Raw genomic sequence first — 26,043 nt, 5'->3', positions numbered from 1 at the left:
TACAAATGGTAATCAATCTGCCAAAAAAAAAGTTAATTTTTGTAAATGGTTTTATTGTAGTTTGTGCATGAAAGTGGCTTTAAAGCAAGATGTTTGCCTTGGCGGTCATCTTGTTTTTACCTTCACAACCTTTTCCGAACATTATGGTAAAACTAAAAAATCATGATTACTATAATCAGAAGATGGTAACCACAAATTAACCATGGTTTTGATACATTAACCATAGTTTAACCATGGTATTTGTGTAAAACTGTGGTTATACAAATGGTAATCAATCTGCCAGAAAAAAAACATGATTACTACACTTTTACTATAATAAAACCATAGTTCATTTTTGTAAGGGTTTTTTATTGTAGTTTGTGCATGAAAGTGGCCTTAAAAAGAAAGATTGTCACGGTGCATGGATCGGCTGTGTTCTCAGGTCCCGTGATTTGGTGTCTTTCATGTGGTTACGTCATGCTCAGTGAAATCAGTGCTAATGACAAAGACAGGTGAATGCAATCAGGAAGTGCAGTGTAGGAACAGCGACCTCAGGAGGCTGAGGGGAGACCCACAGCCCAGATCATGACAAAGATGGTTACCTTGGCAGTCATCTTGTTTTCTCCTTCAGGACCTCCTCCAAACATTAACCATGGTTTTACTACAGGTAAAACTAAAAAATCATGGTTACTATAGTCAGATGATGGTAACCACAAATTAACCATTAATCTGCCAAAAACATGATTACCACACTTTTACTATAATAAAACCATGGTTAATTTTGTAAGTTTTTTTATTATTATTGTAGTTTGTGCATAAAAGTGGCTTTAAAGCAAAATGGTTGCCTTGGCGGTTATCTTGTTTTCACCTTTAAGACCTCTTACGAACATTAACCATGGTTTTACTACAATTAAATTTAAAAATCATGGTTACTATAGTTAGACAAAGGTCTGTATCTAACATATTCTGAAAGTAGGCCTATATCAAATCTATAATTCATCTAGCTCCAGAACATTCTATCAACCCACATTTCATTATAAGTGTTTGAATGACTTTCTCCACCCCCCGAAACTCATTGGCTTTCCCCAAGCCTTTAGTGGGAACCCTCTAATTCATTATTGCAAAGCACAGCACTGTCTTGATCGGCGCCAGTGTCAGTGCAGCCCCAGCACAGTGGAATTTCACAGCAGACATAATGGTAAGTATGAAACTGGGAGGATGCTGTTTGATTGATAGATCCTTACAAAGTCATTTATGTCTGTTTGATTTGAAGTATGCTGTAGAAACTGCTCATATTTTATTACTGTCATTAAAATGTGGTTGTACATATAATTATATTTATTAATACTAAACAGCCTATTCAGTATTAGGACTATTTAGTATTATTAATTGTAATAAAGTAGACTATATGAAGCATATACATACATGTAATGTTGTAATTGAGAAAAGTGTTAATATATAAACAGTCAGAATGTCTTTTTGGCTTGCAGGTCAGAATCAGCAACATGTTGGGAATTGTCTCTATCTGCGTAGTATTGCTGCTGGCGTCAGATATCTGCATAGCAGGTATTTCCAAAGTTTGATTGTTGATATATGGATATATAATGTAAAAGTTAAACATGTTTTAGAATATTCTGTTTTTGTCTCCTGTGAAATTGTTATGATGTAATGGCATCACACAGCACATCAAATTATTTCTTGTATTCCATCTTAGAATCATTTCTGCTTCTGCAAAGAATACAATAGAGGCATTACTTATTTTTTACGGCATCTCGTGTAATTTCATAAACAGCAGCTATGATGCAATCTGTGCCAACTTGTCTTGTCCTCGCTGCGTGAACTTCTTGAATTTCACAGGCCTGTCATATGATAAATAGCTGAACAGTCAGCTGGGCACATCATCAAAGATAGTGACCACATCCTGCTTGGCACACTTCATACCCCATTCTGACAGACAGGAAATCAGCCAGCTGAAACCTTCTCAAAAACGGTTATAAATCAATTCAAAGCCTCGAACAAGCAGAACAGTGTTTAAGACATGCCAAGCTATGACAGCATGTCGGGGACCCTCTGTGTCTGTCATAAATTCAATAGGAGGAGCTGATGAGTGTCAACATCACTCTATGGTGTTGATGGAGTCCTGAGGGCCTTGCTTAACTTCAGCTTCAGATACGCTTTGACTGCCCTTACCAGGCCTTCGATATCAAGTGACAAAAAACAGTAACTCCAATTAGTCACAGTTCAGCCCTGCAATGAGATTCTTGTCTCTCACTTCTGAGAAAGCAGAACAACGCAGCCAAGCGTTGCGGGTTCCGGAAACCCGGAAGCTGCCTAAGAGGGCATCAAACGTAGCCGTGCCATTCACTCATCATTATCTCCCCGAGATTCGCAGACGGAGCTGGGATGGGGCTTTTTCGCTAAAGATGGCTGCTGAACAAAAGATTCTCTGATGACTCTGGCTAATTTAAGATGGAGCTATTTGTGACACAAATGCAGCAGGAAATGAGACTCTAAGCCAGAGAACGGATTTGGCAGATCAATAGAGGAGCCACTGAAAGCTTGGCCATATCTCTCTGTGTCAACTTGAGGTCACTTTTGAACAAACGCACTCTTGAACAGATCTGAGGTTTTCAGATGTGTTTACTCAGTAGGACTCTGTTTTGTTTATCGACTTCAATCGCTTCAAATTTCATTCAAATTTTGGTTTTACCCGCAGGGTCCTGTGATGAGATCTTAATGTTATTTACACTACTGTTCAACAGTTTGGATTCAGCACGATTAAAATTAAAACTTGCACTGCCAGTCAAAAGTTTTTGAACAGTAAAATGTTTTTAAAGAAGTCTCTTCTGCTCACCAAGCCTGCATTTATTTGATCCAAAATACAGCAAAAGCAGTAATATTGTGAAATATTTCACTATTTACAATAACTGCTTTCTATTTGAATATATTTTAAAATGTAATTTATTCCTGTGATCAAAGCTACATTTTCAGCATCGTTACTCTTCAGTTACATGATCTATCAGAAATCATTCTAATATGCTGATTTGCTGTTCACAAAACATTTTTTTTTATTATTATTATCAATATTAATAAATATCAATATAACAGCTGAGTACATTTTTTAGGATTCTTTGATAAATAGATCTTAAGATCTAAAGATCAGCATTTATCTGAAATAAAAAGCTTTTGTAACAATATATACTCTATACCATTCAAAATCTTAGAGTCAGTTTAATTTTTAGATTTTGGGAATGAAATTATAGAAATTAATACTTTTATTTAGTAAGGATGCTTTAAATTGATCAAAAGTGATGATAAAGACATTTATAATGTTACAAAAGATTTTTATTTCAGATAAATGCTGTTCTTCTGAACTATCTGTTCATCAAAGAAACTTGGCTGTTTTCAAAACAATAATAATAATAATAATAATAATAAATGTTTTTTAACAGCAAATCAGAATATTGGAATGATTTCTGAAGGATCATGTGACTGGATTATTGACGCTAAAATTCAGCTTTGAAATCACAGGAATAAATTACATTTGAAAATATATTCAAATAGAAAAGAGGTATTTTAAATAGTAAAAATATTTTGAAATTTTAGTGTTTTTGCTGTACTTTAAATAAAAAAAGCAGCCTTGGTGAGCAGAAGAGACTTCTTTAGGAACATTAAAAATCGGTTCAAAAACTTTTGACTTGTGTATATCCAGCAAGGATGAATTAAATATTTGACATGAATGCTCTTCTTTTGAACTTTATATTTAAATGTAAAATTACAATTGTAAAATTATATTCTTGAGCAGCAAATCAGCTAATTAGATTAGTATCTCATATTTCATAAGGATCATGATACTGAAAGTCTGGAGTAATGGCTGCTAAAATTAAAATTTTGCCAACATGAATAAATTACATTTTAAAACATATTTAAAAAGAAAACATGTATTTTAAAATGAAATCATGCATATGCTTTAATATAAATGAATTATATAAATAATAATAATAATTTTACTATAATCTTTCAATTTCAGCAAGGCAAGAACTGATAGTTACCACCATAAAGGTAAGGATTAAAATAGTTAAAAAGATTAATGTATGATGTATTTTAAAGAAATAGTTCACCCAGAAATGAAAATTGTGTCATTAATTACTCACCCTCATGTCAGAAATTAAGATATTTTTGATGAAACAAAAGACCTTGCAATGCAACTGACATGTTCAAGGCCCAAAAAGGTAGTAAAAACATTGTTATAATAGTCCATGTGACATAAGTGATTCAACTGTAATGTAATGAAGCTACAAGAATACGTTTTGTGTACAAGAAAACAAAAATAATGACTTTATTCAACCATTTTTTCTCTTTTGTGTCAGTCTTCGACACACGTTCATGACAGCACATATTTTAACGATGTCTTTACTACCTTTCTGGGCATTAAACGTGTCAGTTGCATTGCTGTCTATGTAGGGTAAAAAAATTCTCGGATTTCATCAAAAATCTCCTAATTTGTGTTCCGAAGATAAACAAAGGTTTTAAGGGTTTGGAACGACATGAGGGTGAGTAATTAATAATGGAATTTTCATTTTTGTGTGAACTATCTGTTAAATATAATTTATAGTAACAATAATTTCATTGTATGGACAATTTCTTATTTAGATTATACTAAGAAACTTAATTTTTTTTTTATTTCAGCAAGACCCCTACACAATGAGCAAGGGCTCGCAGTTGGAAGGCTACTGTATGGATCTGCTGACTGAGCTGGCGAAGAAACTGGGTTTCAAATACAAGGTTCACCTGGTAAAGGATGGAGCGTACGGCCGGCAGGATGAAAGTGGAAACTGGAACGGAATGATTGGGGAGGTTGTAAGAGGGGTATGTGATGCGTTTTACAGAAGAACACACAATAGTACTGGTATTGTACTGATGCATACAAATCATAAACCAGCATGGCAATGAAATAATCCCAATGATATTAAGTAATATCAAACCTTTCATGTGTTTTGTTCACAGGAAGCTGATCTCGCCGTGGCTCCCCTCACTCTCACTGCCGCCCGTGAGAAGGCTGTGGGAATGACAAAACCTTACATGCAGACCGGAATCAGTATCCTCCTCCGCAAAGATATCGTTTCTGAAGAGGCCGGGTTTTTTGACTTCCTCTCCCCCTTCTCTGGGGAGACCTGGTTCGGCATCCTGATTGCATACTTTGTGACTGCAGTCTGCATCTGCATTGTGGGAAGGTCAGAGAAAGGAACAGAACACCAGAGACACAGAACAAGAGCACAACACAAAACATTTTACACAATACTATTAGTACAACTGCTGCCCTGTTTTCCCGTGACGGTTTCTAAATAGGATTTATGAACTTATCTCCGAAACTCAATTCTACATTTGTCTTTGTATTAAGGTTGAGTCCCTGTGAATGGAGTCAGCCTGAGACTGAGCCAAATCGCTTCACTCTTCTCCATAGTTTGTGGTACGCTGCGGGAGCCCTAAGTCTGCAAGGTAAACATCTAAATGAATGTAACAGCAGGTCCTGCACTGACAAACCAGAAGTCCGTCTGTGGAATCTTCACCAAAATTATTTCAAATCAAGCCTCACAATAATCACTTATATTGTTGTTTTTTTGTGTGTTGGTGCATGGACGTTTTTTCTACAATGATGATTTATAGTCAAACCAAAATTTATTCAGACATTCTTACATTATCACAGTTTATTCGCTATAGTTTAGAAAATGGTAATAAAATATGACCAGAACTCAAGAGTTACAACTGTGTCAAAACTAATTCATCTTCATAATTAGATGATACTAATTTAGGTCAACCAATACCAAGCAATGCTTAATTTTGTTCAGTCTGTGGTGTAAAAAGGTCTTAGCAATTAAAGAAAAAACACTTTCAAAAGTGTCTGAATAATTTTTCGTCCCAATTTTTTTTTAAATCAATTTGACTAGTAGTCCACTGTATGATTTTTTTTTTTTTTTTTACTTTGTCATCCAAGATGTTCATGTCTTTCTTTCTTCAGTCGAAAAGAAATTAAGGTTTTTGAGGAAGACATTCCAGGATTTTTCTCCATTTAGTGGAATTCAATGGGAGCCAACAGGATGAAGGTCTAAATTGCAGTTTCAATGCAGCTTCAAAGAGCTCCACACGATCCCAGCCAAGGAATAAGGGTCTTATCTAGCGAAACAATTGTCATTTAAAAAAAAAAAATTATAATTACATACTTTTAACCACAAATGCTTGTCTTTCACTAGCTCTGCAATGCGCATCTACGACTTCATGCATTATGTAATCATGTTGGAAAAAACACACACTGTTAGTTCTTCGTCTGTGTACTTTGGTTCAGAAAAGTAGTGTAGGGCAAAAAACTCAATCTTGTTTTCTCCTCCAACTTCAAAATCATCCGACATCATTGTTTTACCTTTTTTCTAAAGGGCATTTGACTACTATAGGTACTTCCGCCTATACATCACAAGTGACCTGTCCAACGTGACACAACATGTATTTTTAGCAAATTACCAGCTTTTTCACAAGATAAAACCCTTATTTCTTGCCTGAGATCGTGTAGAGCCCTTTGAAGCTGCACTGAAACTGCAATTTGGACCTTCAACCCATTGGCCACCATTGAAGTCCACTACATGGAGAAAAATCCTGGAATGTTTTTTCTCAAAAACCTTAATTTCTTTTCTGAAGAAAGAAAAACATGAACATCTGCAAATTATCAGAATGTTTTATTCTGGAAGTGAACTAATCCTTCATCAGCAAACAAATTTGCTGGTGAAAACGCCAAAAAGGACACAAATGACTTGAAAAACGTCATCGCCGCCATACCCTTACAAAGTCTGCAAAATTTCATGCCTGTACCTCCTACATAATATACTTATATCCATTAAACCAACTGTCTTTAGAAAGCAGAATATGCAGCCCTACATTGTATTTTCCACATACTGTGTAGTCAGCATTTCAAGGTATATTTCACTGGTGTGCTTGGCCCTTTATTGCCTGCCTGCAGCTATTTTTCCATCCAAACTGTTTTTCAGTCATTGATAATGGAGGGATAACGTCTTTTCCTCTCATTTGTTTTGCTTTCTGCAGGTGCAGGCCCTCACCCTAAAGCTGTGTCAGGAAGGGTTATCAGTTGTACCTGGTGGTTGTTTGCCATCGTGCTTCTGGCCTGTTATTTTTCCAACCTCAGTTCCTCTCAGGGGGCTGACTCTGCACCGCTCATGATTAAAGGTTTCGAAGACTTGGCTAATCAGGAAGTAATAGAATATGGAACACTTTCCGGCTCCTCCACCCTTGCCTTCTTTAAGGTCTGATCACATGAATAATATCCACACGTTTTTCTGATTACTCAAATTCATTCCTGCCAGATGTTACAGAAAAGGTTTACTAAATTGTTTTCTTTTTGCACAGAACTCAAATAACCCAGCTTACCGTCGCATCTTTGAGCACATGGAGCGGAGAAAGAGCTTCGTGTCCTCCATGGATGAGGGTGTCCAGAGAGCAAAGGAAGGAAACTATGCTTTTATTGGAGAATCAGTGTCTTTGGACTTGGCCGTGGCACGGCATTGCGAACTGGTCCGCGCACATGAGGTCATCGGGATGAGAGGTTACAGCATTGTAACTCCTCTTGGTGAGACAAACATATTTATGCAGGTTTTTAATAGATGTACACTGTAAAAATGATTGATCAAAGTTGTAAATAAAGATTATTAGAAAATACAATTTTATTCTTTACTTGCACAAAATGTAATGTTAAATTCACTGTGTTACTTGCTGTTTCTTTGTAATTACTTGTGAAATTTACTACAATTGTGTAAAAGTGTAAAAACATAAACTGGTTTTAGTTACCATATAGTTAATCAGAAAATGCAAATTTGGTAAAAGTTTACCTCATCCTCAGGCCATTCAAGATGTAGATGAGTTTCTTTTCTTTTTTTTATTACATCACTTGCTCGCCAATGAATCCTCTGCAGTGAATGGGTGTCGTCAGAATAAGCGTCCAAACAGCTGATAAAAACGTCACAATAATCCACATAACTTCAATCCATCAGTTAATGTGAACAAGAATTTACAGATAATTTACTCACCCTCTTGTCATCCAATATGTTTGTGTCTTTCTTTGTTCAGTCGATAAAAAAGTATGTTTCTGGAGGAAAACATTTCAGGAATTATCTCCATATTGTGGACTTCAATGGTGTCCCTGAGTTTGAACTTCCAAAATGCGGTTTAAATGCAGGTTCAAAGAGCTCTAAACGATCCCAGCCAAAGAAGAAGGGTCTTATCTAGCAAAACGATCGGTCATTTTCGAAACAAATTCACAATTTATATACTTTTTTAACCTCAAACGCTCGTCATGTCTAGGTCTGCGTGAACTCTGTTTTTTTTTTTCCGGGTCAATACGGTTAGGGTATGTCGAAAAACTCCCATCTCGTTTTCTTCCCCAACTTCAAAATCGTCCTACATCGCGGCAGGAGTACCGACCCAGTGTTTACAAAGTGAACGTACAGATAAAATAGATAAGTAGATAAAATGCCCTTTACAAAAAAAAAAGTAAACAGCGATATAAGGCAGTTTTGACGTTGAAAAAGAAAACAAGATGGGAGTTTTTCGACCTACCCTAACTGTATTCACCCAGATTACAGACTTCGTATGCGCATCGCAGAGACGAGACAAAATGAGCGTTTGAGGTTAAAAAGTATATAAATTGTCAATTTGTTTCGAAAATGACCGATCGTTTTGCTAGATAAGACCCTTCTTCTTTGGCTGGGATCGTTTAGAGCCCTTTGAAGATGCATTGAAACTGCATTTTGGAAATTCAACACAATTTCTTTACGAATTTAAGAATTGAATGACAAAGTGGTGATTAAATTATCTGTGATATATAAGTGAACTTCTCCATTAGCCACTGCTTCTAGCCAAAATACTAGTTAATAATCCATAATAGTGTTTCCTCCAGTGAAAAAAGTCCATTCCCTGTTGTCCTCTTACATCAAAATCCACATATTTGTTTAAAACAGTTTTAACAGTTTTGAACTGTTTTTGCTTAATCTGTTCATGTTTCTCTCTTTATTCAAACAAGATGACTTTTTCACTGGAGAAAGCAATATCATGGATTATGGACTCATATTATAGCCACAAGCAACTGTTTGAAGTTAAGAATGACTTAATGAATTTTGAGTGAGTCATTCAGACTTGCAAATTATTGTGATGTTTTTATCAGCTGTTTGGACTGTCATTCTGACGGCACCCATTCACTGCGGAGGATCAATTAGTAAACAAATGACACAATGATAAATTTCCCCCAAATTTGTTCCAATGAAGAAACAAAGCCATCTACATCTCAGGTGGCCTGAGGGTGAATACATTTTACCCCAAAAATAACAGTGTTGTTTGGAACAGGATCTCCCATGCTGAAGAACCTAAGTGTGGCCATCCTGCAGCTGAGTGAGGCTGGGGAGCTGGCGTACCTGCGCACTAAGTGGTGGGCCAGCAGCTGTATACCGGATAGTGCCAAAGGCTCGTCTCTGAGGGCCCACAGCGTGAAGGGCATCTTCCTGGTTCTGGCTATAGGCCTTGGGATTGGAGTGCTGCTCTCCTTGTTTGAACTCACCTCAAAGTCTCGCAGCACTGCAGGGGAGCAGAAGGCAAGTAATACCAATATAATGCCAATATAAACACACACTACCATGCCAGGAAGAACATTTACAATTTTTAATTGTCGTTAAACTTAAGGACAGATTTAAACTGTACAGTAGCACAATTTTTGTTTTTACAGTTGGTGAAAATAAACCTGTTCTCATCCATACAGAAATCCTGCTGCGCAGTTTTGACTCAGGAGCTGAGCCAGCGTTTAAGAATGGCCAACACAAAGGAAGACCAGGAAACCTCAGACAAAAACAAGGCATAAAATGCTCAACAACAATGATGTAATATGCAAGTCTTACGTAGCAGAACGACTTTACTGTTCATAGGTTTGTACATGATCCGGTGCTAGGTATTATTACTATTTCCCAAGTTAAATAATTCTATATTTTTTTAACATTTTACATTTTAACTGATTAAGATGTACTAAATTGCAGAAGTTTTAATACTTTTTAAACAACTTTTTACATTTAAATCAAGCTACACTACCAGTTAGTTTTTAAACAGTAAAAAATGTACTCAATCATATGCATATCAGAATATTAGAACGATTTCTGAAGGACCATGTGATACAGAAGACTGGAGTAATGATGCTGAAAATTTAGCTTTGAAAAGTTAATTTAAATAGTGAAAATATTTCAATAGTTTACTGTCTTTGCTGTACGTTGGATCAAATAAATGCAGGCTTGGTGAGCAGAAAAGAAGTCTTTAAAAAAATAAAAATCTTACTGTTCAAAAACTTTTGACTGGTAGTGTAAGTTGCAGTAAGAAACCTTTTAATTTAAATCTTGCAGCAAAATCGAATGCAGTTGTTTGTATTAGATTATTTTCATGCATTCCATCTCAAAACAGAGATTTTTAGACCAGCATTATGTTAAATATGAAATCTATTTCGCTAATGAATGACAAAGATAGCAGACAACTGAACAAAGAGTAAATTTGATTTTATGTTTGTTAACAAATTCTGTACACCAGAGGAAATGCAAGGAAAATGTCTATGAAAAATGAAATATTTTATATAAGTAAAAATGACAAGTAACATATTACAGTTGTTTTGTAATCCAAACATGGGAAAAATAAATACATTTATATATATTAAAAAAGAAAACACTTCTTACTATCACAAAAGAGGCATGCATTCTGGCACCATGTATATTAATGAATTAATAAACCTGATCTAACACCAACGTGTCACTGCTTTTTTATAAACAAGGGTAGAAACATATGTTTAGTTTTAAACAGTGAAAAAAAGCCCAGATGGCATGAGCCGATGAGTAAGATTTAAACAAGGTAATACTTGTTCAAAATACAAATATGTATTTATGTAATCGCTTTTCTTCCTGTAGCGTCTGTGGAATTTATTTCTGTTTCTTCTTAGGTTTCACATGCATGTTCTTTTTCTACAATGTGGATGAATCTAAAAAAGATGAAAACCACACCACAAATTAACATCAGTGAGATCACTCCTAAGGTCAAATAAAAAGTGATTTTTGTTTACTCAAAAAGCATGAAAACAACACTAACATAAGCGCTTTTCTGTGCCTTACGACTTACCTCTGAAAAACAGTGGCGAATGGCAGCGAATCTCACGCATTTTCTGCTCAAACAGAGCATTCATTTCCCTCTGCAGTGTGCCCATTGTCTGCTGCTGGTTGTCAGGGAAACGGGATGGCAGAGTACTCAGGTCAAGGCTGTCCAAACTACTTAGGCTGCTTGATTCACTCTCAGCAAGGTTGTGATTATTAGCAATAGAGTTTTTGGGTGCAGAGTAACTGCACTGAGGGAGAGGGTACTGGTTCCTAACGCGATGGGGTGTGTTTGGCGGCGAGGGTGGACGGCGTCTTGGAACGCTTTGTGACCTACGTCCTATAAATGGTGAATCTTTGGACGATGGTGCATCTGGGTCATTTCTGCGTCTGCTCAGCACAGGGGTTGCGGGGATTGACAACGGTTGCCACTGAGGGTTAAGCCTACCATCTAAAGAACATCCAAATTTATTCCTGAGCACCACATTTCTGGTGTTTAACGTTCCACTGGAAGGATCTAGTACTCCGTCAGGTATTGGATGGAAGTTTAAGGGCTCACACTCTTGTGTAGGTTCTGATCGAGCTTTCTGACTGTCTTGAGGTTCATAGATTTCAGGTTCCTGCTCTGAAGCCTCAGATTTAACACCTGAAATCAAGGGCTGATTATTCAGTGTTGAAGCGGGAACATTCATCTTCGGTATCGTCATGTCTGTAGACTCACGCTCCTGTTTATTTCGTCTTGGAACAGTCAACTCTTTGGTATCCTCAAGGTGTGATTGAACAACAACAGTCTGAATGTCTGTTTCTGAATCAAAAGCTAAGTTGGTGTAGTCCATAGCTACTCCTGCTCCACCAAAGCATGTGATGGAGGACAGGCGGCGCCGTGCCTCATGAGATCCTTCTGGCTCTTGAAAACAGACCTTATGGGCCCTTCTTAGGGGTTCACTTTGAGCTCCTCTGAGCAAAGATTCAGACTGTGAGGTGCTCTTGCTGTCCTTCGAGCTCACGTCATCACTGTAACGTCTGTTTAGATAGTCCTCTTTGGTGTAGCAGTCGACTGAGCCTTTCACTTTCGCTTGGTTCTTTCTAGCACCTTTCCGAAGGAAGTTTGGGCCAAAAGATGACCTTGTGCCATCTTCAGAGGTCTGCATAAGGTTTTTCTTGATTAGCTGCTTTACTGCGTTGCTGGATTTGACCTGGTAATACATACAGTGGTAGACAAAATTATTGGAACACTAGTATTTTCACCAGCTAAAAATGGTTTTAAGTCAGTTATTTCTATCTTTTGCTGTAGTGTGTCAGTAGGAAATATCAGGTTACATTTACAAACATTCATTTTGCCATTAATTGTAATAATCCAGTGAGATTTTTGCTTGCACTAGGAGTCTGACAACAGCTAGTGCTCCGCACAGAGATCTATTAATTTCTATTAACTAAATTAAATTGACATTTGGTGTGACCATCCTTTGCATTTAAAGCAGCTTTTGCCCTAGGTGCACAGTGTATATCAGCAAAACTTCTTTATAATGTTATCAACAACAAAGCTACATCTATGCAAAAGAAAAAGAAGTCTAATAAAAAGTTACCTTTCCTGTGATGTCGTTAATGGCAACATGGATAAAGATAGATGCTTCTTCCATACCTTCTAAATAGACATGTCGATAGCCTGAGGAACAAGGAAATAATATAAGGCTGACTGACTGACTGAATTATTGACAAAAATGTTAGCAACTGGCATGTAATTTACCTGGCAACATGCTTTTGAATGCTATGGTTCTCTGTCCAATGAAGTCTCGTCCAATTGGATCATGGTCCCAAACCATAAAGCGTACTAAGGCAATCTGAGGCATATGCAGCGTAAACACTAGTGTCTCCTCCCACATGGGGTTAAAACCTGTTAATGTAGCATTAAAACATGGGCAATGCTTTACATTTGGCTGCACTATAACAAGATATATGTGACCCTGGACCACAAAACCAGTCTTAAGTCGCTGGGGTATGTTTGTAGCAATAGCCAAAAATACATTGCATGGGTCAAAATTATAGATTTTTTTTTTTATGCCAAAAATCATTAGGGAGTTAAGTAAAGATCATGTTCCATGAAGATTTTTGTAAAATTCCTACTGTAAATATATCAAAATGTAATTTTTGATTAGTAATATGCATTGTTAAGAACCTAATTTGGACAACTTTAAAGGCGATTTTCTCTGTATTTTGATTTTTTTGCACCCTCAGATTCCTCATTTTCAAATAGATGTATCTCGGCCAAATATTGTCCTATCCTAACAAACCATACATCAATAGAAAGCTTATTTATTGAGCTTTCATGTGATGCATACATCTCAGTTTTGTAAAATTAAACCTTATGACTGGTTTTGTGGTCCAGGGTCACATATGTGAAACTAATGATTTTGAGGTCAGAAGTTAACATACACCGTGCAGAATCTGCAAAATGTTAATTATTTTACCAAAATAAGAGGGATTATACAAAATGCATGTGTTTTTTATTTAAAACTGACTTGGATAAGATATTTCACATAAGAGATGTTTACATATATTCCACAAGAGAGAATAATCGTTGAATTTATAAAAATGACCCTGTTTAAAAGTTTACATACACTTGATTGAAAAGTAGATACATAAAAAAACACCAGACATGGCGCAACAGTCAAAGACTGTATGTTTACGTCAGAAAAACAATTACCAAACCGCGAGGTGGAAATCAAAAACGAGTTCTGTTTGAATGCCACCTCACACTCATTAGAGTGTCAGCCACTAAAACCATATTTAACCACCATTAACCCTAAATAGGTTTCAATAAAGTAACACCAAGTTCAGTTTGCACAATCCAGCTTTGTACTTACCGTTGTCATCCACTACTCTTGTCTGCTGTTTATTGCAATCAATAGCCAATCCGATAATCTCCACTTCCACAAAGGGATCTATGATCTAAACAACAAAACATTCAATTTCAGATGGATTGTTATGTATTATTATGTACTTTTCTTTCAGTGTGAGTGAACTCACCTCTCCTCTGTCCCCTAACATGGAGTCTTTTGGCTTCGGTAGCTGCTGGCCACTAATTATCTTGAGCACTAGCTGAGATTTCCTGTGTCCTGGCAAAGGGTCTTCCAGCACAGGATTAAAGGCACCTGAGGACAATCATTATGTGTGGTGAAAATTGCCTTTCAAAGAAAATAATAAATAGAATGCATCAAAGAAATGTGCCTTTTTTGTCTGTACTCTACAGGCACCAACTTACCTTTACACATGCATTTTGGCTTCAGTACATAGCCGCAGTTTCCATTCGCTGCAAATTTTGCCCTGTTCAGCTGTAGCATACGGCCTTCTGTTTGATAGTTGAGAGCGACTGCAAAGATGAAACAACATTTCAAACAAACGCACGGCGCAACTGTGATATATAAAAAAGAGAGAGAGCCATTTGCCAGCAAGGATTCATTGCTGTTCAAATCAAAGTCGTTGCTGTTTCATCATTAATGAAAAACAACAGGCTTTGATGATAATTAGAATGGAAATTATTCATAATAAATGAAAGAAAAAAGCTAATTCATACCTAAATGACATCCTGCATTCCAAAAAGGCTGAGGATTGAAGTTGCTAGAATCAACACGGTAGTTGGAAGGGTAGACTCGTATGAGCTGTCTCTGATTAAAGCGAACTAACTGAGCAGGCTTTAGCTGCAGAATCTGGTTAGTTAGGCTTTCGTTCAAGGAGGACACTTGCCAGCTGCACATGTATGCTGTAACACACATGCAGTTTGTTTAGACATAAACTTCAAGAACACTTTTTTTTAAGTTTGTGCTTATGGAATGACTGAGGTTGAAACTGTATTAAAATTGGTCTCACCTTGAGTTTCTATATCATGAACTCGCACTGACTTTGTGTATTTGACCAGATCAGAGAGGGCACGAGAAAGCCTCATTGTTTTCCTCCGTCTGAAAAGAAATTAGCATAAAACACAGACTATTATAAGACCGGATAGATTTAGATACACACTGAAACACACTGTAAAAGCTAATTTAATTTGTCGAAGTACTGTTATAGTTTTAAGTTTTAGTTATTTGAGTACATCAAGATAAACAGTAAGGTTCATTATTTAACATTAATTAATGCATTAACTAATATTTACTAACAACCAGTAATACATTTGTTGAAGTAATTATTAATCTCTTTTCATGTCAGTTAATAAAAATACTACTGTTGGTTCATGTTAGCTCGGGTCCGGTAATTAATATTGACAAATACAAATTTGGATTTTAATAATGTATTAGTAATGTTGAAATTATTATAAACTGGGATTAATAAATGCTTAACAATTATGTTTTATTGTTAGCTCATGTTAACTAATGTAGTTAACTAATGCTAACAAATGGGAATTGTTAACAGATAAACTAAACGAAAAGGACAGCATTGCATTAGCAACTAGCTGAAATATAAAAAAGTTTAGGTTTTTGGTAACACTTTACAATAAGGTTTGTTAGTTAACATTAGTTAACCATATTAGTAAACATGAACTAATAATGAACTGCACTTATACAGCATTTATTAATCTTTGTTAATGTTAATTTCAATATTTACTAATGCATTATTAAAATTTTGTTAAAATTAGTTAATGCAGTGTGAACTAACATGAACAAACAATGAACAGCTGTATTTCCGTTAACTAATGTTAATAAAGATTAGTAAATACAGTTACAAATGTATTGCTCATGGTTAGTTCATGTTAGTTAATACATTAACTAATGTTTAATTAATGAACCTTATTGTAAAGTGTTACCAGGTTTTTTATATATTTTATCTCAGTTTATTTTATTTCAAGTAACAAGCTGTATACTATGCAATACTATGAAACCCATTTCCACCACTGAAAATCAAAACAAAATATCTCAAGATATATCATAATTCTCACTTTTTTCTCAGTTCACATCTCGTAATTCAAACTTTTTTTCTCAGAATTGGATGATATAAACCCACAATTCTGACATTTTCTCAGAATTACGAGTTATAAAGTCAGAATTGCAAGACACAAACTCCCAATTCTAAGAAATAAAGTCAGAATTGTAAGATATAAACTCACAATTCAGACTTTTTTCTCAGAATAGTGTGATATAAACTTGCAAGTACGAATTATAAATTCAGAATTGCAAGACACAAACTCCTATTTCCAAGAAATAATGTCAGAACTCACAATTCTGACTTTATTCTCAAAATTGTGTCTTACAATTGTGTCTTTTTCCTTAGAACTGCGAGTTTATATCTCACAATTCTGAGAAAAATAGTCAGAATTGTGAGTTTTTAGCTTGCATTTCTGAGTTTAAAGCTTGAATTGTGAAATTATATTGTGCAATTCTGAGAAAAAAAAATCTCAATAACCTTTTTTTTATTCAGTGGCAGAAATGGGCTTCCATAACAATACAATAAAATTCTTTGTTATGGTTAAATATTTTTTTCTAAGTAAAAAAAATGTTGAAATAGAGAGAAAATAAGATTCCAAAAGTCTGTATGTGAAGTATCACTTTTTTATCAGGAGTTATGTTATGCTTTAGTATTAAAATATACGGTAAAGAATATATATAGGCACCAAAATGCTGTCTTGAAATGTTTTTATTCTTTTAACTGTGACTTTCTGGAAACCTCAGATGCCAATGTTTCTTAACTGTATATTTAACTTTTTTTTTTTTTTTTTTTTTTTTACAGTTCACAGTAAATTCACCAACAAACTTATCTCCTGAAATACTCACTTGCCATAGTTGATGACCTGTTTATCATTACTGCTTGGAATTTCTTGCTCATTATCAGAGTCACTCAGAATGGGCTTCTTCCTTTCTTTCTTGACCCGTTTTTTCTTCTGAAACACAGATTACGGAACTTTATAACATTAAACAGTATAATGCTGCTTTTCTTTTTCCTAATTTACTGGAAATGTAATACGTCTAGTGGAAAGTCCTTGCAGACCTTGCGCCTGAAGCTGTCCATGAACAACCTCCGTGAGCGTTTCTTTGATTCATCGCCCGTCTCTGTTGCTCCTTCTGTGGTCTGGAATCCAGAACACAGCGGTTTTTAGTTAAACTCTCCTACTATTCTAATGTAGAAAAAAAGAAAAAAGCATCTCACATCTCCATTAATTTGCTCCTCTTCCTCCTCATCCTCTTCACCGCTGTCTTCATCAGACACATCTCCTTCCTCTGCATCAGCATCAATGTTCGCTGGCAGCTTCTTTCCCTGGAAAGCAAAGCAATGTCAGTTTTTTTCCATGATTTGGTTAAAGAAAATTCTACTTTCCAACTTTACTTAATGTTTTCCATGACAAGAGTAATATATTACCTCACCTTGACAAGCACTTTTCCTTTCAAAACCTCTGGAGATGGCAGACGCCTGGACTCATTCACATTAATACTTGACAGGTCCAGCTTGTCCTGTAGCACTTCCATGAGGTATTCAGCCATTTTTTTCTGCTGAGGCACAGTGCAGTGGTTCTCTATAGAAAGGATCACTGGATATCTGATAGTGGAAGAATTAGTTATATTATATTATATTATTAATTATTAAAAAAACGATTTAAAATACCACTTACTGAGTTTTGGCAAATGCATATTTGTTGATTGTCTCAACAACATCTTTAAAAAGGATTTTTGAGGTAAGCGTATAACCATGGTGCACAATCGGTTCCCCATCAGGACCATCCCAGCAGTCAACTGGAGAGGCAAAAAAGACTGCGTCATTTGAATTATAATATATTTTGTTTAACCATTGTAAAAACCTCATTAAAACGTATTTCTACCTTCCACACAGCGACAGCCTGCCTGAAGCACATATGCATACATATCAACCCGAGACTGCGACAGCAGCTGATCTCCAGTCAGGTAGGTGTTGTGAGACGATGCAATGTAGTAGTTTGTCAACGGCTGTGTCATGTCCTGATTTACTTGATAGTGTTCTGGGTTGAAGATGTCCCCTGCTGGACTACGCAAGTAGTTGGTGAAACCTTAGAAAGCAAGATAAATGTGTTAAATGACAAATAATAAAATAATTCTGAAGCAAATAGAGTCTCTCACCATCAATACCAAGCACCATATGTGTTTGGTTTTCAGAACACGGCTCAAACTGGTTGATGATCATCTTGCAATACTCTTTGGTCACGTTTACCATCTAGGAAAAAATAACACATACCAATTACAAATATAATGGTTCATGTCCATCAAAAGAGCAACGCAATTAACAAATAACTATGTGAAGATATGGAAAATGAATCACACCAGCCTTTTGCTCATTTTCCAAGAAGCGCTGGAGGTCGTTCAAGTCCATGTGCTCTTTGTGGTTACTGTAGGTGATCATTAGTAAGTAAAGATCTCGGCGTGTCGAGATCAGCTTGTAAAAAGTACAGAATTCCTCAAACGTCAATGACCCCTGGTTTTCATCAGTGTCAGCCTCCTGTAAATGAACAGAGTTTTCTTTGAAATGAAAAAATGTGTAAAACATAATCTTACACATATTTAAAGTGCCCTATTATGCCATTTCCAATGATGCATGTTCACGTTGGCCGGCCGTGAACAACTTATAGTGTATAATGTTACAAAAGCTTTTTATTTCAGATAAATGCTGATCTTTGGAACTTTCTATTCATCAAAGAATCCTGAAATAAATGAACTCAACTGTTTCAATTATTGATAATAATAACAATAGAAATGTTTCTTGAACAGCAAATCAGCATATTAGAATTATTTCTGAAAGTAAGGATGATTACCGGAGTAAGGATACAGAAAATTTAGCTTTTACCACAGGAATAAACAATATTCAAATAGAAAGCAGTTAATTTAAAAAAGAAAAATATTTCAAAATTGTACTGTTTTTACTGTACTTTGGATGAAATAAATGCAGGCTTGATGAGCAGAAGAGACTTCTTTAAAAAACATTAAAATCTTACTAAACACTTCTGACTTGTAGTGTATTTTAATTTTAGGTTTATAAGCAGTTATACATTAAAATTAGAAAGGTATTTTAGACAACGTAGCTTCATTTTATTTTTCATTTGTACTTTTAGTGAAAGTAGTGTTATGGTATTGGTTGCAGTAGAAATATACGTCTCCATTAAGGATTAGAGACTCTTGAGTTAAACCAGTTTCAGACAACCCCATCTGTTCAAAGTGAACCATATGTTACATACTCACTGAGTGTACTCATCTGCATCTTTGCTAATAGCACTCTGAAAGTGATTTAAACCAATATAACGTGGCAATGATGATATTTAAGGAAAACTTTCTATTTAGAAATACCACAAAGTAGAATTAGACTTTTCAAAATTACCAGCTAATTCAAGCTAGCATGGTTGTTTGCTAGCTCAGCGGCAGTTTTTGTTTATGCAAACTATGGAACTGAACTGACATAGTATATACCCTACTGTTCAAAAGTTGGGAGACAATAACTTTCTTCTCATCTGCTCAACAAGCCTGCATTTATTTGATCCAAACTACAGCAAAAGCAGTAATATTGTGAAATATTTTTACTACTTAAAATAATTGCTTTCTATTTAAATATATATTATGTCACATGATCCTTCAGAAATCATTCTAATATGCTGATTTGCTGTTCAAGAAACATTTATTATTATTATTATCAACATTTGAAACAGTTAAGTACATTTTTTCAGGATTCTTTGATGAATAAAAAGATCCAAAGATCAGAATTTATCTGAAATAAAAACTTTTGTAACATTATACACTATAAGATTTAAAAGCTTGGAGTCAGTATTTTTATTTATTTTATTATTTTTTTGTGGAAATTAATCATAGAAATTAATACTTTTATTTAGCAAGGATGCTTTAAATTGATCAAAAGTGATGATAAATACATTTATAATATTACAAAAGATTTTTATTTCATATAAATGCTGTTCTTCTGAACTGTCTATTCATCAAAGAAATCTGAAAAAATTCTACACAGCTGTTTTCAACATAATAATAAAAAAAGTTTTTTGAGCAGCAAATCAGAATATTAGAATGATTTCTGAAGGATGTGGCTGGAGTAATGATCGTAAAAATTCAGCTTTGAAATCACAGGAATAAATTACATTTTAAAATATATATAAATAGAAAACAGTTATTTTAAATAGTAAAAATGTGAAAAAAAAAAAAAATATATATATATATATATATATACACACACACACACACACACACAGTTTTTGCTGTGCTTTGGAACAAATAAATGCAGGCTTGGTGAGCAAAAAAGACTTCTTTAAAAAAACATTAAAAATGGTACTGTCCAAAAACTTTTGATTGGTACTGTATATATATACTTTATTTAGATGCATTAAATTGATTGAAAGTGACAATAAAGACATTTATAATGTTACAAAATATTTCTATTTCAAATAAATGCTGCTCTTTTGCACTTTCTATTCATCAAATAATCCTGAAAATGCATCATAGTTTCCAAAAAATATTAAGCGGCACTGTTTTCAGTATTGATAATGAGAAGTATAATAAGAAATGTTTCTTGAGCATCAGCATATTAGAATGCTTTCTAAAGAATCATGACAGGATCAGACTGCTGATAATTCAGCTTTGCCATCCCAAGAATCCATTACAATTAAAAAATAAATTCAAATAGAAAACTGTTATTTTAAATTGTAACAATATTTCACAGTATTACTGTATGTACTGTATTTTTGACCGAACAAATGCAGCCTTGTTGAGACATAAAAACAGACTTTTAACTAGCAGTGTATACTGTGACAAAAACTTTTTTCATTCACTCTATTTGGAAAAACAAATTAAACCAGCTCAGGTAATAATACAGAAAATGTGATTTAATTGTAGTTGGCGACTCCCCAAAATAATACATTTTAGTACAGCTTTTGATGGTGAACTTTTCCACCTTTTAAAATATGAACCAGATTTCTGCACGTTGCATGTTGACGAGATCTATAGAATGTACCTGGAACATTTCTTTGACTTTCTGCTTTGGAAGGTTTACGTTGAGCTTGTGGAGCAGCTGTAAAACCTCTCCAATGCTCAGATTCCCATCGCCATTTTTGTCTGCTTCTGAAAAGGTCTGTCTCAACCATTTGCAACAAAATGTAAGGAAATATGCACTCAGAATACATTATAATTTGCACAAACTGAAACAGGCCACATGGGGGGGCTATGGGTGGATTCTGACCATCACCCTTCCCCCCTCAGTGGACACAATTAAAAGGATATTGATCTCGTGTCCGTTGCCTCTTTGCCAGACTGTCCTCGTCACTGATGCCTGCCAGGAGGTATTTAAGGCCAGTAATCCAGGTCCGTGCCTCTTCTCCATTCGTGGAAACCAAGTCCAGAGATTCCACGTGGTCTCCATGGTAAATACTGAAGCAGCAGTTTGGATCAAAGTTATTGTTGGCAAATCGCCTGAAGACCTCAGTTCTCATCCCCTCACAGACCTCATGGATGGAGTCAATGGTGACTGAACAAAACAAGAACAGGAATAAAACAGTGCAGTGCTCTGAGTGTTTGATCATTTTTTATTTTAGTGGTTCGGACTTGAACAAAGCATTTTTATTTGACAGAATGATCTTCAGAGACAATATTGCTGTAAAAACACTATCCAATCCAGATGTTTCCATTGGTTATTCAGTCAGAATCCATGAAATCATATACAGCTTATAGCACATGTGTGTTTAGCGTGAAGCTACATATGCTAATGTACTCCTAAATGTTGACAGAACTTTAACTACAAATGTTAAAATGTACAAACTTTTTCTTTTCAAAAATCATTTGCTGTCAAGAATGAGCATTTCCTCCTAGCAAGTAGCCAATCAAGGACTCTGATAGCATACTACCTTACTATTGCTTCAATGTATAGTATGTATTCTGTGCACTTTATAACCCAGATAAATAGTACAGAGCAGAGCTTACTTACTGGAATACTGTGACCTACTATGCAATGTGTTCAACTTGACCTTTTATTCACAGTCTGACAAATGAACCAGATGTAATATCAGCCGTGATATTTAACATCTGTTTCTTGACTCATTGTTTCACTGTATGATTGTAAGACTGTAAGACTTCAATTCCTAACACAGCCGCCACTAAGAGTTGATTCCTCTCCTCTTTCAAAAGGAAATGTTGCACATGAACAGCAAACTGTGCTTGTCATTGGATTTAAAAGGATAGTTCACCCAAATCCTCATGTCGTTCCAAACAGGTAAGACCTTTGTTCATCTTCGGAACACATATTAAGATGTTTTTTGATGAAATCCGAGAGCTTTCTGAACCTGCATAGACAGCAATGCAATTGACACATTCAAGGTCATCGTTAATTTTTGTTCTGAAGATGAACGAAGGTCTTGCGGGTTTGAGGGTGAGTAATTAATGACAGAATAACAAGCATATGCTGATGTATCTCAGCAGCACAAGCAGTGATCTATCTGACTCACTTTTAGCTCTTTCATGTTTTCTGGAGGGCCTCCAGCGGATGCAGGACTTGTGCTCATCTAGGTAGAAGAGGCGCACCAGAGCCTTGGATTTTCCTCTCAGTTTAATCATTTGAGATCCAGCCTGCATGTTGCAAACGCATCTCTCCACTGCAAAACCAAAAGAGGATTTTTTTAGCAGTAGTATTTGGCTGCACATGTGATAAACAGTCTACTATTGAGGGTTTGCACTTACATCACTGTTTGGTCAGTTACCTGGATGTGCGGCCATATTGGTGTTAATTAGATGTAAACAACAGCACGGTTAATGTACTACTGAATAAGTTGTTCTGCTAATTTATTCTGTCTAAACCACAGAAAAAACGTGTGAAAGCTGCTAAATCATATAAAGAATGACTTAGTAAATAGGAAAGGGCTCAATATTTTGACAAACTAAGGTTAATACGAGGTAAAGATACACACGAGAAGTATTAATTAAGATATTAGCCTAATATTTCACCTATCTGACTGGAAATGATAAGAACAAACACGAATGTTGTCAAGATTCTTGCTATGGAAACCCTGGTTCAGTTTGGTCAACCACGCCTTTTTGCACTCTTCTCCTTGATTTGTTTTAACTTTTGGCAGTCTATAGTACTCCAAATGTTTTTTCCAGTCTGACCAATTAGTATAGCCCAAAATATGACAATAACTGACCATTTTCAGCAGCAATAATCAGCAAAATACGTGAGTTTCATTTAGTTCAGTGCCACTGTTTACATTCAATGCCTGCAATATGGCCGATTGGTGACATGTTGTAAAAAACCCTCAATTATGCCTATTTTCCCTGGCTGGGATTTACTAAATGGCTGAAAACATCTGCTGTGCTCTCTGAGAGTAGCAGCGCATTCTGTTAAAATAGATATTCTGTTGGATCTTACTTTAGTAATCATTTTACATGCAAATACAGCTAAAATCACAGCATAGCACTGCCATTGTCTTTATCTTATGTGTATTTAATTTTGGTCAGAGGACAGCTCGAATATAAATCAGGATCTTAGTCCAGATTAACATCTTGGAAGGGAGAGCTGTTGTTAATGGGTCACATTTCAGTCACTATTTCATATTCATCCCATTGCCTGACAACAAAAAACAAACATTTATCAAACAGTTTTGCTGATAATTTGGCTTCATTAAAATACAGTATGTGAGCACTGAGAGGCAAACAAATGTAAAAGGCTATCCACCTTATATTTCCTGTAAAATCTGGCATGGCCATTTGTAAATTTAATACCTCTGGTCTCCGTTGTCCTCTGGTTCCAGTTGTTTTTAGCTGTACAAAACAGCTCGTTTTGCAACTTGATATTGCAAACTGGTCTGTCTTACCATATTATTTTAATTATAAACACATTGGTTTGTAGTGCAAACAGTTTTCCCATTTACTGCACTATGTTTTTCTTCTTGTTATTTCCCTACAGCGGCTTATGAACCAGAAGTATAACACATCAAGAGAAAACAGCTTACATCCACATTGCAAAATCTAACCCTGGACCACAAAACCAGTCATAAGGGTCAATTAAAAAAAAAATGAAAAATGATATTTATATATCACCTGAAAGCTAAATAAGCTTTCCATTAATGTATGGTTTGTTACGATAGGACAATATCTGGCTGAGATATTTGAAATGCTATTTGAAAATCTAGAATATGAGGGTGCAAAAAATCTAAATATTGAGAAAATCTTCTTTAAAGTTGTCCAAAGGAAGTTCTTAGCAATGCATATTACCAATCAAAAATTAAGTTTTGATGTATTTACGGTTGGATATTTTCAAAATATCTTCATGGAACATGATCTTTACTTAATATACTAATGATTTTTGGCACAAAAGAAAAATCAATAATTTTGACCCATACAATGTATTTTTGGCAATTGCTACAAATATACGCGTGCTACTTAAGAATGATTTTGTGGTCTAGGGTCACAAATAAGGTGGATAGGATGACACTGTGTATAATGTCACCTAGCGTCATTTAGCGACTTTTCAAGCAGGCTTTAGCTACTTTCCATTGAAAGAAGTTAGCATCAGTGGCCAAAACCCGGACCCGGACGGATTAGGCAATTTAGAAATCCTAGCCGTGGATATGTCCGTGGAAAAAGCAGACGTAAGACCCTATATTTTTTAAAAATAATATTATTTTCTTTAGTGGGAAAACGTTTTACTGAATGCACCTTTAAGAAAATCCTTTCAATGTCAGAGTTGAATTGTTCAAGCAGATGTATCAAGTGTCTTCTCAATCAGATTACACAGCTGCGTCACGCACGCACGCACAGGTTTGTAAGGTTGTTTTCTGTCTGCTGGCATGCATCATGGAAAAAGTACTGGAATGATGATGGACTCTTATGGGGCGGCATCTTACAGATTTTCAAAATAATTCAACAAAACAACTTTAAGGTGACATACTACAATAATATACTAGTGGCGTTTGAATTATAAGATACCAATATATTATTATACTGACTTTTATTTTCTGGTACTTTTTGCGCATATGCCAGAATGACATGGTGATGGACCAGGAGTCACTAAGGTTACTTTTAACAGTCAAGTGACGGTATGTTTTCAAAAAGTTGCTTTGGAGAAGCGGATCAAGGACAGAGGGGTCATGTGACGCAGCTAGTCAGTCTAATCTCTGCGGATTGTTTGTGTCCATATGCCGTGAGGTGCGTTTCTCACAATGGCCAATAGTTTAGGACACTGTCTGATTATATTAAGTGCACTCAAATTACTTACATAACATGCAAAATGACTCTAAACATAAAACTGAATAAAGTATAAAACAAGAACTGCTGGAAAGTTGCTGAAATTAAACCCAGCACCAAAATATAGGATTAGTGCATTTGGTGTTTTAATTCTTACCTATCTGGCCCATTCTCCATTTGGGTGATGCAACAATACTTCCCCCTATCCAGAAGAACTCCTCAGCCAGACGTGATATCGCAGCTTTCTGCCATAGTTTAGGTGAAGTCATTATAGAAGGAGAGGGCGATCTGAAAGGTGAAGCCGGCCTCCTCCCGGGACTGGTGGGGGGACGCCGGGTGAGAGATGGCGAAAACAAGACTGGAGATGATGGTGCCATTCCTGGAGATGTGTTCATTACTGCAAGACTCTCGTGTAGTCATAACCTAGACCTCTGGTCATGTCCGTCGCCCACCGTATCAGTCCTGTACCTCATAAGGTCAGCTCTCTTCCACCGGCGGCATCCAGCAAGACCGGGGTTACTGAAATGATGAGCCAACACTTCTCAAGGGTAGCAATGTGCATGTGAGCAGATGATTTAATTCAGGTTGGCACCTCTTTTTGACTGATCCTCTTAGCGATTGAGCTTCCTTCTGGTCCATTGATGGTGAGTTTTCCTCCAATATTCCAGTGTTACGGTTAAATTGGACTGCTATTGTGGACCGGCGTGCTGTGCCTGCAA

At 35.8% G+C, this 26,043-nt stretch overlaps 2 protein-coding genes across 2 annotated transcripts; one reads left to right on the top strand and one right to left on the bottom strand.

The window, feature by feature from the left end:
• The first annotated feature begins 1,085 nt into the window (after positions 1 to 1,085).
• On the top strand, positions 1,086 to 10,807 carry LOC141293393 (probable glutamate receptor). The gene is made up of 10 exons (XM_073825423.1): positions 1,086 to 1,177; positions 1,470 to 1,545; positions 4,010 to 4,041; positions 4,669 to 4,848; positions 4,987 to 5,213; positions 5,381 to 5,478; positions 7,072 to 7,289; positions 7,393 to 7,612; positions 9,382 to 9,626; positions 9,791 to 10,807. Exons 1-10 carry the CDS (start codon positions 1,175 to 1,177, stop codon positions 9,887 to 9,889), a joined length of 1,398 nt encoding a protein of 465 aa, XP_073681524.1. The 5' UTR covers positions 1,086 to 1,174; the 3' UTR covers positions 9,890 to 10,807.
• LOC141293394 (1-phosphatidylinositol 4,5-bisphosphate phosphodiesterase eta-2-like) lies at positions 10,553 to 26,043 on the bottom strand. Its single transcript, XM_073825424.1, has 21 exons — positions 25,482 to 26,043; positions 22,591 to 22,737; positions 21,375 to 21,617; positions 21,108 to 21,238; positions 18,432 to 18,602; positions 18,227 to 18,320; positions 17,953 to 18,156; positions 17,746 to 17,866; positions 17,501 to 17,672; positions 17,286 to 17,393; positions 17,127 to 17,207; positions 16,913 to 17,019; positions 15,018 to 15,106; positions 14,725 to 14,910; positions 14,413 to 14,520; positions 14,178 to 14,302; positions 14,015 to 14,099; positions 12,898 to 13,044; positions 12,737 to 12,816; positions 11,179 to 12,346; positions 10,553 to 11,041 (listed from the first exon to the last, which is right to left on the bottom strand). The coding sequence occupies exons 1-21, from the start codon at positions 25,717 to 25,719 to the stop codon at positions 11,025 to 11,027; spliced, it is 3,822 nt and encodes a 1,273-aa protein (XP_073681525.1). The 5' UTR covers positions 25,720 to 26,043; the 3' UTR covers positions 10,553 to 11,024.

Source organism: Garra rufa, chromosome 20, assembly GCF_049309525.1.
Source record: "Garra rufa chromosome 20, GarRuf1.0, whole genome shotgun sequence".
Classification (NCBI taxonomy): Eukaryota; Metazoa; Chordata; class Actinopteri; order Cypriniformes; family Cyprinidae; genus Garra; species Garra rufa.
The sequence above is the reverse complement of the archived record's forward strand: the minus strand, read 5'-3'. Positions and strand labels throughout refer to the sequence as shown.

Bases quoted from the DNA above. Each gene is read 5' to 3' on its own strand.
- LOC141293393 (XM_073825423.1), top strand. The intron at 1,546-4,009 runs GTATTTCCAAAG...TTTCAATTTCAG, and splicing joins GTCAGATATCTGCATAGCAG to CAAGGCAAGAACTGATAGTT. The intron at 4,849-4,986 runs GTATGTGATGCG...TTTTGTTCACAG, and splicing joins TTGGGGAGGTTGTAAGAGGG to GAAGCTGATCTCGCCGTGGC.
- LOC141293394 (XM_073825424.1), bottom strand. From the start codon at position 25,719: ATGAACACATCTCCAGGAATGGCACCATCATCTCCAGTCTTGTTTTCG. The intron at 15,107-16,912 runs GTGAGTATTTCA...ATTTCTTTTCAG, and splicing joins CAGGTCATCAACTATGGCAA to ACGGAGGAAAACAATGAGGC. The intron at 14,521-14,724 runs GTATGAATTAGC...TCATCTTTGCAG, and splicing joins GAATGCAGGATGTCATTTAG to TCGCTCTCAACTATCAAACA.